General features: G+C 41.3%; 1 protein-coding gene across 2 annotated transcripts in view; it reads right to left on the bottom strand.

The window, feature by feature from the left end:
* The window catches only part of LOC138285875 (multidrug and toxin extrusion protein 2-like), a 724,302-nt gene that overhangs the window by 665,733 nt on the left and 40,859 nt on the right, over positions 1-17,710 (bottom strand). The window contains exon 1 of one of the 2 annotated variants that reach the window (XM_069226366.1): positions 9,676-10,043. The exons of the other annotated variant lie outside the window; for it this stretch is intronic. Within the exon in view, the coding sequence (XP_069082467.1) occupies positions 9,676-9,855 (180 nt within the window). The 5' untranslated portion in view covers positions 9,856-10,043. Of the gene's footprint in view, positions 1-9,675; positions 10,044-17,710 lie in introns of those variants that run through there. 2 annotated transcript variants of the gene reach the window in all.

Raw genomic sequence — 17,710 nt, 5'->3', positions numbered from 1 at the left:
TTCCCGACGAGTAACATCCAGAGCTCTGTGATGCTAATGGGAGCAATTGACCATCTCAAATCGTCTCCTAATACTCCCCTGAATTTTAAGATTCAACAAACAATGGCTCCAGGTGCACCCAGTTACATGAGACAAGTATCCTTTGCCAGTACACTACATGCCTTGAGAGGGGACAAGAGGGTGGCGTGAATCTCAAGAAGCCACAACCCCAACTTATTAACCCTGTGCTCTTGGAACATAAACGGCCTTAGCAACAAAATGGAAGAGGAAGATTTCATCAACCATTTGTCAAAATATGTTGCAGGAACATGGTCTGAGCAGCCGACTCCCATTAGAGGCTTTAAGGAATACCCCTTATCTGCCAAGAAACTAACAAAGGCAGGCAGAACAGCAGGTGGAATGCCAACTTATATTGGATCAAATAGACTATGGCAACACGCTCCGATTAATTTGGCTCTTTCATGGCCCCAATGTGTTAAATTTACTGCTCTAACTACCTCACATTTAGACCATAAGCCCTGCCTCTTACTGTGCATGTCTACATACATCTGAACAAAAAAGACAAAGCAGGGAAACTTGACGTTTTATATGAACTAGTTAACTCTTTACAACACACGTTTCTCCACGCAAGGTTGGTCCTATTGGGGGGCTTCAAAACGCACCTATTAGGAAACAACACCAATGATAATCAATCTTCACTGTTGAGTGTGAATAATAAATAACATCATCCCACAAAAATGACCTTCTTGGGAAAGAATGTGTCACAGCTTTTGAACGTAGGGGTCTGTACGCACTTAACGGCCGGCTCCCTCAAGACCAACTGGCAGCCTTTACCAGAGTCATAAACAAGTTCTCTTCCACCCTGGATTATACCTTTGTTGACCTGGAGTTACTTAAAAGGGTCACTCACTATAGTATCCTCAACAGAGTACAGAGTGACCACTTCGGCCAACAAATCAAACTCCTGTTAAATCCCTTCAAAGTGTCTCATTCTAACGATCTATTGACCACCCCAAGTGCCTACAATCTAAGACATTTGACATGGAAAGGAGTAGATACTGAGTCCTTAATTGATTTCATACTCAACTTTGCACAACAGTATTACCCCATTTAAGATACACATTTGATACACTTCTGGGAAACCTTAACTGCAACACTCCTGAGTTGCTTTGCAGCAACCAGGGCAGAACATTTCAAAACCACCAAGGGAGGAGCCACATGGTTTACCAATGCCCTTCGGCTGGAAAAAAGAAAACTAAACAAGGCCATCAGAAAGCTCCGGCAGCATGACCCAAACGTCACCTTCGATTCCAGACAACATCTTGTTGGCCTAAGATTACATTACAAGAAAAATATTTGGTCTGCTAAGCGGTCTTGCCAGATCCAGGTTTGGTTGAAGCTTCTTCACACATGTAAAACAAAGAATAGCCACCGCTTCTGGGCTAATATCAATTCCCTTGCAAACAGGAGAACTGCCCATCATAATGCAGAAATCTTGGAAACAGAATGGTCAACTTTTATAAAGGCAGCATTTTCAGGGGACCAGGAAGTAAGGAACACGCTGCCCGCACCGCCAAGTGTGGAACATGCTTCTTCAACTTGTCAACCTCAATCTCCATTGGATACACATTGGCTGCCCAAGGCACAACTGCATTTACCTCTCAAGAAGTTGAGATCAGACGAGGCTCCCGACTCGAATGGTCTTCCCAACCATTTATTCAAGGAAATCCTGCCCTTCTGGACATCGTTCCTTACTCCACTGTTCAATGAAGCTTTTTTCACCAATATTATACCACCGTCATGGAGAGGCAGCATTTTGCATCCCATACACAAAGCTGGTCCGAGATCAGACCCAACAAACTATCGCTTAATTGCCCTGATAGATGTGGAAGACAAGATCTTTGCCTATAACCTACTATTGCACTTGGAAGCTTGGACTTTCGCTTCAAATATCATCCCAAAAACACAGACGGGTTTTAGGGCAGGAATGAATACCTTCATCAATCTTTTAGCAGTCTCACTTTTTGTAGAAAAAGTCAAGAGAAAACACATGCCACTTTATGCCTGTTTTGTTGACTTAAAGGCCGTCTTTGATAAGGTGCTGTGCCAGAAACTGTGGCAAAAAATGGGCAGCTGGGGTATCCCCCCAAACCTGCTAGAAGTAATCAGAAACCTACACACAGATACCTGGGTTCAGTTTAAAATTGAAAATGGCAACAGAATAAATCAGAAGATCCTTACGTATAATGGACTGAAACACGGGTGCGTGCTTGCTCCGGCCTTATTCAACATCTATATGGCAGACCTTGACTCCAGATTAGCAGAAGTGGCTAGCGACCCCCCCAAAACTAGAGAATGAACAGGTCTGTGTCCTACAATACGCAGATGACATTGTGCTCTTCAGCCAGACACAATTACCAAAGTGGTGGAATACCTGACCATGTGGGGTCTCGAGCAAAATCACAAGACCAAAGTGATGATCTGTTTTTCGGGCACACATAACATCAGTCGTATTAAGTACAAATGGGTGGTTGCTGGAAAACACATAGCGCTGGTCAAACACTACAGTTACCTTGGTGTAACGCTGGACGCATCTTTAACTTACAAAGAACATTTGTTGCAAATACAAGGGGTGGCTCGCAATCTGTTTTGCTTTCACACAGTTATAAAAAAAACTGGGCAGTATATCACAGGGCTATCCTTTGCAGGTAATCAGAACAAAATTCCTTCCATCGCTAACCTACGGATTGGAGCTACTTAAAGGGCGTGATGCCCCTCTCCTCAACCGCCTACAGTCAGTCTTGTTCAAATACCTTTTCCATCTACAAGAGCATTCACCTGAAGCTCTGGAGAGGTTGGAATTTGCACCGGTCCATCAAGTTCCGATCCATTGGAGGGCAATAATAAAAGTGTGCTGGAAACTAAGAGCTGCCTATGCTGGAAGGAAATGGGCTGGAACCTGACAATAGCTCATGCTGGTCATTTGTACTCAGAAAAGCCTTGACTAACTTAAACTTACAGGCCGCATTGTCTCCAACACCACCTTTCCCCTGCTAAAAAAATTTAACAAGGCTTCTAATTTTCATTCTTGGACAACTGACAAAGCAGGCTAATACTGCCTGGCACCACCGGCTCTACCTTTACGACCCATCTAGCTGGCTCTATCCAACACTCTTCTCCAAATCCGTATAAGTGCTTTCCTGTCCACCGTGGAAGCAAACCTGGACAGACCTTTCTTGCCGCCCTTGCAGCTTTTCGACAGAAAGCATTTCACACTTCTTGTGTGTTTGTCTGGCGGTCCTGTTAATGAGAAAGAAACTGTTATGTCCCCCCACTGAAAGCCCTATGAATTAGAACTTGTCGCACAATGGTGATGGCTCTTCTAGATGGGCATAGCCTTCAGCTCGCGGCCAGAGCAACTAAATTCCTCTTGAACGTTAAAAAATTGCTCTTTCGATTGGTGGAGACTTAGGATGGTCGTTCTGAACTTGTCTTGAACAATCATGATTGTCTTCTGTTTCTCTTGGCACTTTAAGTGATCAGCCAGCTCCGGCCCCTCAATTCTTTAGACTTAGGCCACTAATCCATTGGGTTTTTCTGTTTGAATTCAGATCCAAATTTCTTATTATTAATGTATATTTTAATATCCAACTAACCCAATCAGTTAAATGTTCTAACTATATGTTATAGAGGTTAGACGGTGTAGTATGGTGATATTTTAATTGTTTCTTTTTTGTAATGTATATTTAACATGCAACGGTTTTAACTAACTATGCATTACTAAACTGGCTATACTTGAATTGACATACTTTACAAGTACACATTTGTTTGCACATGTCATGACATTATCACATGGGAAATATGGATTTAAACCACAGGAAGGCATAGACCTTTCCCTAAAAATACTCAGTTGAAGGGACGTTATGGTTATGATAATTGCCCTGACCATAGTGAGCAAAGCAAACATACCAGACTCCCTGTTGAAGACCTTGTGCATGAGGTCACTGATGACACCCAAATAGTATTGTCGACTGGGGTTGTGACACTGAGATCAGGCTCTGACTGAAAGCATGATTCTTGTGCAGAAAGCAACTACAAGCACACCCAAAGGAAGGGCACAGTGAGTCTTAAGGAAGGGGTGTTTAGCATGCAACTTCAATATAATGAAGATAGGGTGGGGTGAAAATTTAGTTAGGGCAATATAAAGGTAGTATGTCCCATTTTATGTCCAACAAAATTTGAATTGAATAAACTGAGCTGAACACACACACTAAGCTGAACAAAACACACTAAGGGCCATATTTATGGTAAAGTGTGCTGCACTGCATCACTGGGAAAGGGTAGGAATGGATGTGGTGCATTCCTGTCCTTTCCCTCTGCGCTGGCACATAATGGGCTGCCCAGTGCCAATGCAGGCACCCTTGCACCATGGTACCTGTGTTGCATGCAGGATTGTTTTTGTGCATGAAGGACATCTTCTGGCACAGACAACCCTGAGAGGCTTTTTCCTCTTTCTATATATGCTGCAGAGTTCAGCACACATGAAAAGAGGAAGTAACAAGAGAAAGATATTTCTCCTCCTCAAGCCTCCCTTGTACAGAGTAATGCTACACAGTGAATTGATTTGTGCTGCATTACTCCCGATTTTTTAAGTGATTTAGAGACACTCAAAGTGGTTTTGTGTGGCTTCAAAAGTGTGACTTAGAGGTTTGCGTCACGCAGGTGCATTGTTCCGTAGTGTAAGCATGATGCAAAGATCCCATAAATATGCCCGCAAATGTCTGCCAAATTTTGTACATATGCGTTAAACAGCACTTAAGATATAAGTGTACAAAAATATCAGTTTCCAAAGGAAGTCTCAAGTCATTCAAGATCAAACATATATAAGCATGTCACAGAACTGAGAATGATATGAGAATGAATTCTGAATTACAAATACAAATCTGATTAGTTAATACAGCTGTTTTACCATCATGCTTGGGGTGCTATCAGTCAGAGATTTAGGGGCACGTTTACTAACATTTCCATCAATGCAGGGCAGCAAGTAAAGTTGCTGCTCTGAGTTGTGTGAAAGGTAGAGGACAGAAATGCTCCACATTTACAAATATATGGACAATTTCTGCTCTGTTCTTGCACCGGGGCACACTAGTGCAGCCTAGTGCCAATGCAGGCACCCTTTCGCCATTGTGCAAGGGTGCAAGTGTTACAGGCAGGATTGTTTTGTGCAGGTAGGGATACCTTTTCACACAAAATCAATCCTTAGGGGCATTTTACACTTCCCTTGTGCACTGTAGAATGTAGTACATGTAGAAACAGGAAATAATGAGGAGAAATAAAGATAGTTCTCCCTTTTATGCCTCACTTGGGAAGATGTAGCATTTTGACACATTCCCAGGTTCACTAATCTTTGTAAATATGGGAATGCACCAAAATCTATGGATGTCTACATGGGAATATCCGTGCTTCACCCTTGAAACGCCTCCCAAGTTGAAATGTAACATATCGCAGTGCAAACAGCTGCCTTGGGTCACATTTTTTTTACAAAGTCATGAAATGTCACGCAAATCAAGCCTAGCTTGGTTTGTAAATATTACTGAGGCCTTTGCGTGGTCCTTGTGGTGCCTTGTGTGATGCAAGGACAATGCAAAGGCTTCTTTAACGTAGACCTTAATAATTTCTCTGTTGCCTTTATGCAGTGTGAGAGGTTTAGAAAGTGTTCTTCAAACAAAACAAAGTGGAAAGAAATTCCTGGAGTGTGGGGGAGAAATTGAAGCAAAGGGCACAGCTCAACCCCAAAGTGGGTCATTGCATATCTCTGAAGAGTGTAAAATGCATTTATTTGTGAGACAAATATTTACATTGGAATGCTAAATGCAAGAACCCCAAACCATTCCATTCAGGAACTGTTTGAGAACCACAAAATTAAAACTTAAAGGGTGATTGAATTTAATGTGCCTGCTCTTAACGTTTGTTAAGGAAGATGGCCGAGACCGCTGCTTGCCCTGCATGTTTGTAAACTCCTCCAGTTATACAGAACAAACGCTGGGGGGTTACGGACTGAGTGCTTTCTCCTATGCAGGAGCACAAGGTTTAGTCATGATCAATGGTCTCTGTGACAAAATGAGACCAAAGCCTACTGGTTATGGACAAACTGTTGCCAGTAGGTTCCGGGCAGAGGCTGTATCCAAAGCCTGTTTAAGGTGGCAAAAGATCACACTTTCTGGCCGTTCTGTCAAGCATGCAGCCCAAGGGTGCTGTCCACATTAGGAGGTCAATGGAGCAGGCTGTATGGTCAAGGGGAATGGGCATATGGCGTGGCCGACAAAATCATGCTGAAGGCGTTACCGACATGGCAAAAAAGTCACCATCAAAAATAACATTAATTACATTAGTGAACCTGGGGAACCCAGGCATGAATTACAGGGCCAGATTGAAGGTCAGAACCTGCCTCACATCACAATGAGCTTAGCCAAAGTCCCTGTCAATTCACCTCTAGAAGTATGGGCACAGAATACAAAGCCTGGTTGAAGACCACACACCCAACGGAGAGCTAAAGAGCATTTCAGCCTGATCCGACGTTCTCTCTGGGGCCCAGCAAAACTTTTATCATGCAAGTATAGGATACCCCCGAAGCGTAGCACAAGTTAAATCCCATAGTACTTACAAGAAATATGCATGCTATGCAAGAAAAAAATGACTTCCCTTTGCCCACCTCTTGTGCTCTCAACTTTGGTACACAAGCAAAAGCAGACACATGCAGATAAAATGATTTACATCACATCACACAATTTCGACTTAAAGGAGCAGCCATGATTAGAATACAACACCCCGCTCGACATGTTCTGGTCGGATTGGTTCCCTTTGAAATTCTTCCATTTGCTTGCACTCCCAAAAGCTAAAAAATATAATAATTTGAAATGCCTATGACTTGCTTTAGTAAGAGTGAAACATAAGCACCCAAGGTGATGGAATTGTTTTGGTATATCGCGTTGCACTGTTGTATTGTTACTGTGTTGTGTGTACTGCTGTTGTGTTATCGTGGTGTTGTGTTTTTGTGGTGATCTTGTTCTGTTGTTACCAAGTCTTCTACTGAAACATTTTGTTATGTCTCATTTGAATGATAAAACAAAATCGTGGCTAGCTAGAAACTTCATGAAACAATATCACTTAAAGAGAACTGTCACGCAACATAAATCACACTTTCGACCTCCACATAACAGCGTCCCACTGGAGTAAACTACTCCATCCATCATAGATCATTCCCTATGCAGACTGCTGCTTAGAAGGACGTCGTCCTTTTCATTCAGGTGCCCTAACTAAGGATCATGCTTCTTGTGAAAACTTCTACCCTGGCCCAGTCACCTTCCTTTTCAGCAAAAAGTCCTGACTAAAAGAATTTTTAAAAATCCAGCAGCAGTGACAAAGAACAGCTATAAGTGACGGCCAAAGCCTACTACCTACATCTTACTAATTGTGTTAGGTCATGATGACAGCTTCTTTGTCATGCCATACCTAAAACTATTTATCGCTCCATTCCTCCTCATATATTCTCCCAAGCCAAAAGATTTAGGGGCATATTTACTAACATTTTGCACCGGTTTTGCATCACAAAAGCAATGCACACCAACGTAAAATGTTTATTTGTAATTTTCTTTCTGGAGCAAACCTTGAATTGTGCTGAGACGTTGCCTGAAAACAAAGCAAAGCAGCTTTCTGTTCCCTGGGTGGTACATGGACGTTCCCCCTCAATCACTCATGACTTTTGAAGGAAAACCCATCTACAAACACTAGTAGACAGGAATTTCTGCCAAAAAACGCAGGCATTTTAAAGGAGAAAATCTTAATTTCTCCAATCTTTTTTTAGCTTTCATGTGTTCTGCACTGTCCAGCACTCATCCAAAGTGTGAAAAGTTTTCAAGTTTGCCTTGTTATGGTATTTTGTACAGGATGGATACCCTTTCAGCACAAAATCTATACTAGCAATGACACAGTCGCTTTTGCACCATGGTGCAAAGAGGAGTGGTGATATGCAGCCTGATTGTGCGCCAGAGACCAGGACAGCGTCATAGCTTAGTAAACATAGGCCTATATTTATACTTTTTTGCACTGCATTTGCGTAATTTTTTTATGCAAAAGCGGCGCAAACTTACAAAATACAACTGTATTTTGTAAGTTTGAACCACTTTTGCGTCCAAATGTGTATGAAACCAATAAAGGGGCCAGTCCCTGTAACCCCACTACATGTAGACTGGAAAGCAAACGTACAACTTAAAACATATGTAGTCGGGATCAATATCTACTCATTATTTCCAAAGTGACACATGAATTGTTCACCTGAATGTACTCTATTTCTTTGCACTATATTTATTATAGAATTTTCTTCTCTTCATAGTAGTAGTAAATACTTTGAAGAAAGAGTACTCTCCTTGTACAAACTTTACAGCTGCACTGTGTATACCATTTGAGATATACGGTCCTGACCAGGTCTTGAAGCGTGATATCTAATTTGGATCTGGGAAAGTAGTTTAGGAACTCATGTAATGATTTTTATGTGCTTTTATGGTAGTTCGCACTGAATAAAGTTCAACAATATATGATTGAAAACTGCTTGTGATAGAAGCCTTTACACACAGGAGGCTTTTTCCGGAAGTTGCACATCACATAATCATGGTATCAATGTTTCCTATGTCCTGAAGAGGCTTGAAAACAATTGAAGCTGAAACTCGTCAACAGAAATCCTTGAGAAGGAGTAAAAAAATGTTTTTCGAATTGGACAGAAGAACAGATGAGTCCACGTGAAAGAGTCAGAAAGGCATAATTGCCAATTGTGGTGGAATTTTGTTTTGACTACCTCTAAGGAGATGACTGCTTTGTGGAAATTATGAATAGCAGCTCGCATGGAACAATTGGGAAGCACTTTTCCTTGATACCTTTTAAATATTGGGACATTAATGTGTTGTTTTTGTTTTGTTATGTGATGTGTTGATATTGAACAAGTGACGGGAAATTAGGTGCATATATAAATTAGTATATGAATAATAGGGAAATAGGTAATTGTTCGAAAAGAAGAGAATTCTATAATAATTATAGTACAAAGAAATATAGTGCATTCAAGTGAACAATTCATGTGTCACTTTGGAAATAATGAGTAGATCTTGATCCCGACTACATATGTATTATGGTATATGCTTTTGTGTCAAAAAGTGGTGCAAATGTGGCAATAAAAAAGTATAAATATGGGCCCATAGTGCTTCCCAGCTTTAGGACCGAACTGGCTTAGCGGGCATAGGGTGTTTTCCCGATGGGCTGGAAGGGTGGGGGCCGGTTTTGCAGCGGTGGGGGACGCTTTTTTGACTGGGGGCTGGTTTTCCATAGGTGCTGCAATATCAGCCCCCAGTAACAAAAGCAGCAGCAAGCGACCCCCTAGCAGCCCTCACCCCCCAATCGGCAGCTGGTCAACCAAAATTGGCAGGGCTGCTTTGGGTTCCCAGTCCGGCCCTAGCCTACTTTCTCTATCTCATGCAATCAGAGCAGCAACTTTAGTCGTTGTATTACTTTGCTTCAGGCTTTCAATAAATCTACCTCATAGTTTGTAAAACTGTAGTATTGTTACACAAATCAACCCATTCGTTTGCTCATTCCTTTACACGTAAGGGGTAGGGCGCTCTTCCTTACCATAGGCAGGGCCAGCTTTATGAGCGCTTTGACTTCGTCCAGGCAGCCGATGGGGATGCAGCGGCGCAGACATCGTGCACAAGCCTGGCAGCAGCACGGGGGGTTCCTCGAGTCGGCAGCGGCGGGCGCCTGCATTATTTCTAGTATATCGGTGTCCCCAGCAATGGCCCGTCTATCCATTGAGAAGGTTCAAGGAACATCAGCTCAGTGAAGAGATTCTTCCGTTTTTTACTTCCAAACACGAGCAAACGTAGCCACCGAAAAGAACAAGAGCTGATTGAACAGATATTTAGGAAGCCGCCTCCCCCTTCTTTCCAATTTATATTGACCCACAGCAGAGTATGAAAGGAACTGAGAAGCATCTCTCATAGTCACATGTCTGGGAAAGAACGCATTCCTCCACCACACTGGGTAGAACTGTTCACGGGGTTTGCACATAACGATGTATGCCCCGGGCTTCAGACATTGCATTAAGAGAGCGGGTAGTACATAGATGCCTTCATGACTCTAGAAAGCCTGACAATTCGAAAAAAACGGGGACTACATTTTACAATTTTACGTACATTGCCGCGACGGCAGTTTTAGGCAGGAGACAGCTAAAACAAATACATTTTTACCTTTAAAACTTGAGTCTGTTGGCATGGATGGTGGTGTTCAAGGAAGAACGGTTATCCTTCCTAGAAACTCTACCCCACAGGGTACGTGTGCGGCGGGGTTGGGAGTCGACCCCTCTTCCCTTGCGTTCACATGATGTGATCTCGTGCTTATATATTAAATACTTAGTGTGAGCTATTCTGTCATGTGAAACCTTGCTGAAGTTGTAAAGGGGGCCGAAAGCAGGGCCCGGGGTGATTTGGGAGGAATAGGAGAGGGTGCCGTGATGCAGCAGCTGTGTGGAGAGTTTATTGATTTGTTTGGTTACTTATGTATCCGTTTGTAAATAGTGCGAACGTTACGCAGAGGTGTCACAGCTCTTTACAGTGTACATATGTCGTTACATGGATAGTTAGAGAGGGTTCACATATGACCAAACATTAACAAATATTTGCACACGTTCTAGAATTACAAAATGGCAAATCATAATAACAAAAGGAAACAAGTTATTCATTAGGGATATACAACAGTGAAACTTTTATAGGCACCTGATGAAATTGAAGTAGTGTAGTTCTCTGCCAACAGGTGAGCGAAAATGTTCCCAATGGCGGAATTGACTGCAATATCTTAGCTATGATATGGTTGAAGGAGGATAGGTGGACCAGATCTGGAGGAGCAAAAACTGGGACAGGTCAGACATAAAAGAAGGACTAAAGACTTAACTCTCACTTTTATATCTGGCCTGTCCCGTTTTTTGTGAATGTGTGCCTATACAGGTGTCGGGTGTGTGTTAATATATATATATATATACACACACACACACACACATACACACACACATACACATACACACACACACATTTAAAAGACAACATATATAAAATTAGCTATGGCTTGACCTCCCACCCTGCACCCTCAACCTGCCCCCACCCACCTCTCTCTGCTCCCCACTCCGTCTCTCTGCTGGGAGCAGACAAGGGACTGTGTTGCCCGACAGTAACAGATAAATTACTTTACTTATTTTATACTTTGTAGGCGTTTTTAACTTATGTTTCCCTAGGTGATTTGACCTTTGTCCCAAAAATCAGGACATATATTTAAAGATCTGACCTTTGTCCCAAAAACCGGGACAATTATTTAAAATTAAGAGAAGCATCGGAACAACGGGACAGTTTTCTAAAAACCGGGACTGTCCGGGGAGATCCGGGACATCTGGTCACCCTAAAGGAGGAGGACTTTCAGTTCTGTTTTGAAGGTCACCAGTGAGGTGGTATTGCAAAGGTTTGGAGATAGTGAGTTCCAAAGTCTGTTTCCACTACCTTAGAAGGATTGTGCCAGTAGTCGTTCCTTCTTAAAAGTCAGGGTTTCTGGCAGCAAAATGCCTTGGCGTTTCACAATGAGTTAAAACCTCCAGAAAGCTTGTGTTTATCCAGCACTCATGGATGAGTCAAACAGTCTTGTTTACATGATGAGTTAAAACCTCCAGAAAGCTTGTGTTTATCCACCACTCATGGATGAGTCAAACAGTCTTGTTTACATCCTTAGCTTCAATGGGGAACCAGGAGAGAGAGACAAGGATTGGGGACCTGGCAAGGGTGATGAGGTGTTCTCTAAAGGGAGTGTGAAACATAGGTAATTTGTTCAGCAGTGTTAGTAGTGCATCCACCAGGACATCGATGAATGAGAAGAGGGGCCACAGCAAGGTAAGGAGAGTGTATGGTGGTGGTGTAGATTTGCAGGTGTAAGGAGGCTTAAAGAAGGAGTCAAGTGAGGAAGATGAGGGGAGAATAACAGAAGGATGTATAGTAGGAATGAGGAGAGAGGGCAAACTAACATCGATATCTGAAAAGAAAGAGCAGGATAAGAGAGAATGAGCGACAGAGAGACATGGGCAGGGGAGCCGAAGAAGAGGACGCAGACACAGAGTAAAGTGAAAATGAGCTGCCCACAGAGACAGTTCAGGGTGGCAAATAGACAGAACCCACAGCTGCCATGGAGTAGTGCTGAACACTGGCAGTGGATTGAAAGAAAAGGCATAAAAATGTTACCAGGATGTGAAAAGGAAGAATGCCGAGATTGTGAGCGTGACTATGAATGATGGTAGAGGGAGGAGACCCTGGCAGAAACATTTAAGGGACAAAAGGAAAGGGTAGGTAGTAAAAGGAAGAGGGTCCAAGAAACCTGATGAATGGACTTTCAGAGAGTGTTGTTTGAGGCATGAGTGGATTCGTTGAAGGACAAGTAGGAGCCACGCAAGGAGGAGAAATGGGACCTTGGTTCGACTAGACACGAGGACGAAAGGGGTTACAGCATGAGGGAGGGAGCAGAGGAGGTGACCAAAACAGAGAGGGAAAGGAAACAAAAACAACAAGGGGCAGGTAGGAGACACAGGTAAAAATTCAGGGCAGGCCGTGGAGGATAAAGACAAAAATGACAAGAAGAAAGCGTACAAGGGTGACGCAGTGGAAGGAACCACCATACATGGGAGTGTGAAATGTATTGCAAAGTTATTTACTGAAGGCACAAAGGATAAAATGTTGGAGAACGAGTAAGTAGGCATATTTTTGTTGTTTTATAGGGAAATACTATCCAAAGAGGGGTTCCCTTATGTCCCTTCCTGCACATAAACTATCACCTCCTGAAACCTGCTCTCATAATACTGTGGTTTAAAGTGTTTGCACCAGGCTGTGCTTTAACCTGCCACCAAGGACATGAAACAGCAACAAAAATATGTTGTGAATGACCCACTTTATTGTGATCTGCCATTTCATAACCTAACTTGTGCATTTGTGGAACCCACGTTCACCCTGATTAGCTTAACTCTGAAAAACAGATGCTTATAGTCACCAAAGTCAATGGTAAACATTGTAATGACATCAGGAGAATCAAAGGCTGATTAGAATCAAACCTGTAACCAAGTCCGTTAGTATTAGTCCACTGACCCAGCAGACCAGGCTGTTAGCATATTAGATGAAGGAGCACACGGCAAAAAAGTATGACCATCAAATCAGTAGAACTGATAAATTTATACTGTTTGTTTTGGAAATTGGGCCTGAGGGAACCATGAAAATAAAAAGCTGCTCATCAGCAGACAGGAAAAAAGGGAAGATAAAGAAGTAAGCCTGGGTTTTGCGGCTAGAAAAGTCAGGGACCAATCCTCAAGATGGTTGTGCACTTCATTTGGACAAATTATGTGTTGCGGAATCTTAATTATGTTGTATTATTTGTTATAACACTTTCAAAGCTGTGATAAGTTGGGATGCAACTAAGATAGTGGAGTGATAGGATGATTCCTTCTCTCTTCCCTTTGGGACTGATGAAGCGGGGTTTTCTATATCTTACTCTTCGATGTAATCATTAAACAACCCTCTCTTCTGGTCACCTGGACCTCTGTTCTTGGACAAGGAGAAATGTAAAGGAGCAATCTACATCAGTAGTTCCCAACCTGTATCCAGAGGACCCCTGGGGGTCCGTGAAGCCTCCTCAGGTGGTCCGTGACTGCTTAGAAATTCAGCCAATATTAACAGATTAAGAAAGTGTATATAAATACAGAGGCTAAATATACAATTGAAAGTTTTAAAAGGTACTGTATATGTGAAGGAATTTTACATTGAAGGCTAAAAATTAAATTGTCATCCTCAGATTAAGTTGTGTGTGCAATGCAGCTGTATCAAACAGAACATGGTATGGACGATGTGTGGCTTCAATGGAATTTAGAAAAGCTCCAACCTTCCTATTAAAATTACATTTTTAAAATGTTATTTGTTGGCAAAGTAAATAAAATGTGTTATCATGTGTTTGATGGAATGCTTGTTTCTCTATTTTGTGTGTATTATTTTGCTGTTCTAATCATCAACAATGTTTACGCCAGGGTCCTCAGCTTCCAGTAATGACTCAGTGGGGAGTCTCTGGATTCCAATAATGAATCAGTAAAGCTAAAGTAGGGTCCACAGAAGTCAAAAGGTTGGTACCCACTGATCTACATCAATTCAACAATGCAATACATTGTTAATGACATGTAGAACAGTCAATAAAGAGAGTTTTTTATCCGTTAAATAATTTTTTCATTGTCTTAAGCTTTACACAATTTTATTCAATAAGAATTTGTGTTTTGAGCATCAGCATTAGAAATTAACATATTCCAATATTTGATATTTCAACATAAGGAAAAAAAGAATATTATTTAAGATAACAGTAAATATTGAATGATGATGCAGCAAGCATGTTTCGTAAATGAAGCTCCCTAATCTAAATATTTTGGGATAACATAAAATATTGTGTCAGTTCAGATACTCAATAAAGAGTTCTGATGAGAAAATCAATGCATAAGCATCAAGCATTTAAATGCCAAGCTAGAAAGTATTCTCAGTTCTAAATCAGAAGACAATCAACATAATTAGGCTAAGCAACCTCACATGTAGTGAAGTATTAGAACTCAAAGATGAGTCTGCTGTCAGAGAGTCGGGGAGGAATCTGGCTGCTACTCTAGGAACAAACACTAATATAAACACACACTTTTCCAAATGGCAATACATGTCTTTTTGTCGCCTGTATTATCCAGTCAGATTGTGGTAAGCTCCTAGGAATAGGTAAACTCCCCATCCTCTCACACTTGTACAGTAATCTTTAGATGTAAGTCCTTGAAAAATTACATCTTTCACATTCTGCTGTCCAGACTGTTCTTCTCATTAATCATCCATCCTGTGGCCTCCTCTCCTACTTAATAAAAGCGGTTTTGTTTTCAAATATGATTCACACTTGCAGGACCAGTAGAAATGTTTTCCATACCAGGTGCCCAAGAAGATCCTAACACTCCAGTCACTCCTGGAATAAGGCTCAATAGACAGGATAAGGAGTTGTGTGATGCAAAAGAGAAATTTGGAGGCAGCCAACTTTGTTCAGAGGCTCCCACTTAAACTAAGATTGCAGCCATCCACCTGCCAAGCCCTTGCAGCAATCCCCAGCAAGGGTTAGGGTTGGAGTCATGTGACTGCTGTGAGATGGTCATCGATCGACCTGAGAGCCCAAAATTCCCGATGCTCTTTGCCATTGTTAACCAAAGCAACTGGGAGGAAAGCAAAGGGGTCTGGACCACTTGGCATAGCAGGCTCAGGATGTTGCTCAGCATAAGGTAGGCTACATGCCAGAAATCTGTGACGGGACCCAACAACAGCATCCAGTACCACTCCTCCCATTAGCCCTTTGCAATTAAATGGACTTGCTGTGCCCCTCAATGGTCTTTAGGGAACTCTGTGTGGAAGGGGCTTCATAGGATAAAGGCAAGCAGCTGGGCCGGGTTAGAGAGAGCCTGCCTGCTGTCAGTTTCCCTGGGCAGAGGGACTAAGCACCTGATAAGGAGATGTATGAGCCCAATTTTCAGAGCTTACCACAACAGGAGTGTGAGTGGGCCAGGCTGTTACATCTCTGAAGTTCCAAGGTAACCAAGTGAACAGCCAGAGAAACCATGCTACTCGGCACTCCAAAGTGAGGATACTGATCAGCAGAAACCTGTCCATACTTCCAAAACTAGTGGAGGGAACCAGCGGTGGAACACAATACCACTCCTCTGATCAGCTCAACCCTATCAGAAGGATTCTCCCCGCCGAACACTGGTGAACAGGTGGGTGTTAGACCTGACATCCATTAGGGTGATCTTCACCCAAACCGTTCACCTTATTCCTTCCATGTTGCTGGAATTTGTTTTTGTTGGCCTTAGGATTCTATGCACTTTGCCACTGCTAGCCAGTGCTAAGGTGCTTGTGCTTTCTCCTCTAAACATAGAATTAATCTATCTATCTATCTATCTATCTGTCTATCTGTCTATCTATCTATCTATCTATGTTTTTATAGTAATAGACTTTAAGTATTACAAAAGTTCATAGAACGTAAAATAAATATTATTATTACTAGATAGATAGATAGATAGATAGATAGATAGATAGATAGATAGATAGATAGATACAAAAAAGGAGCTCTAGGTAGTTCCCAGATTTAGGTGGAGAGCAGCTCCAATACAGAACACCCTACAACACCAGCAACACTCCAAATTTGCTCACCTCTAATGTCTGTTTAACAAGCATAGTTTTTAGGCATATGATTAGTGCAGTGCCACCCATGTCGAGCTAAAAAGTGGCAAAGTCTCTTTCCTTTTTTACAGAAAGTCTTTAAGCACAGAATTAGCAAGTGCCAGCAACGCTGAGCTGGAAAATTACAAAAGCCTTTTTCCAATCCAGGCACAGTATTACAGTTTTGGATTATTAAAACACCATCCAAACCTGGAATGAATAAAAGCAACCCCTGACACATGTTTAGCTCTTGCAATGAGCTCTTCACAGAGGTATAGCGTTGTCCAGACACTAAGGAGCACCCAGTATAAGTCAAAACAATACCCTTTCAGGCTTAGCGTGCCACATACATTTTACAAAAATACTCAAGGAGCTCGGGGTAGTTCCCAAGTTTACAAGGAAAGCAGCTCCAATACAGATCACCCTGCAACATCAGTAACACTTTGAATCTGCTCACCTACAGACCTAGCAGCCCACACCTAAAATATAACTGAAAAAAATAAGTATTCAGTAACCTACACAATTAAAATCAATTAAATAATTAATTAACAATTAACAACAGATTGCCAATTAATTTAAACTTAAATAATTTTCCTCCATGGATCCCAACACATCTAGCAGCCCGTAACTAAACTATGAGTAAAATACATAGGTATTTAATAGTTGACATATTTAAAATGCAATTAAATAATGAATTTACAAATAATAGTTATTAGATAATTATTACTTAATTACCTTCCCACCCTAAACTCCAACAAACCTAGCAGTACACAACTAAAATATTAGTGAAACAAATCAGTATTCTATAATTGCCATACTTAAAAATCAATTACATGATTAACTTACCATTAATAATTAATTGTTAATTCATTATTACTTTATTACCTTCCCACCCAAACCCCTACATATAATAATATTATTATATAAGAATCAGACAATTTACATAATTAATAATTACATAATTAACTAGTAATTTATAATTATTTGTCAATTAACTTCCCACTCCATACATAATTAATAATCAATTCAACAATGAATTATAAATTATTAGTAATAGGTAATTAATTATTATTTAACTAACTTCCCTCCCTATAGCCCTTCAAACATAGCATCCCGCAACTAAAACATAACTAAAATATATCAGTATTCCATGGTCTATATAATAAAAAATCAAAGAAATAAATACTTAACAAATAATAACGAATTGTTAATTAATTATTAATTAATTCATACATAAATTATACAGCCCATCGTAGTCATGCACTCCACTGCCAGTTATCCAACCATCTAGTGTTTTGACTGAGTAGTCAACAAAATCATCCCAGGACTGACTCGAGGTTTTGTGAGCCCCCCTGAACCTAATTCTGTACGCCTCA

Source organism: Pleurodeles waltl, chromosome 3_1 (assembly GCF_031143425.1).
Source record: "Pleurodeles waltl isolate 20211129_DDA chromosome 3_1, aPleWal1.hap1.20221129, whole genome shotgun sequence".
NCBI lineage: Eukaryota > Metazoa > Chordata > Amphibia > Caudata > Salamandridae > Pleurodeles > Pleurodeles waltl.
Note: the sequence above shows the minus strand (reverse complement) of the source record. Positions and strands in the feature narration are given on the sequence as shown.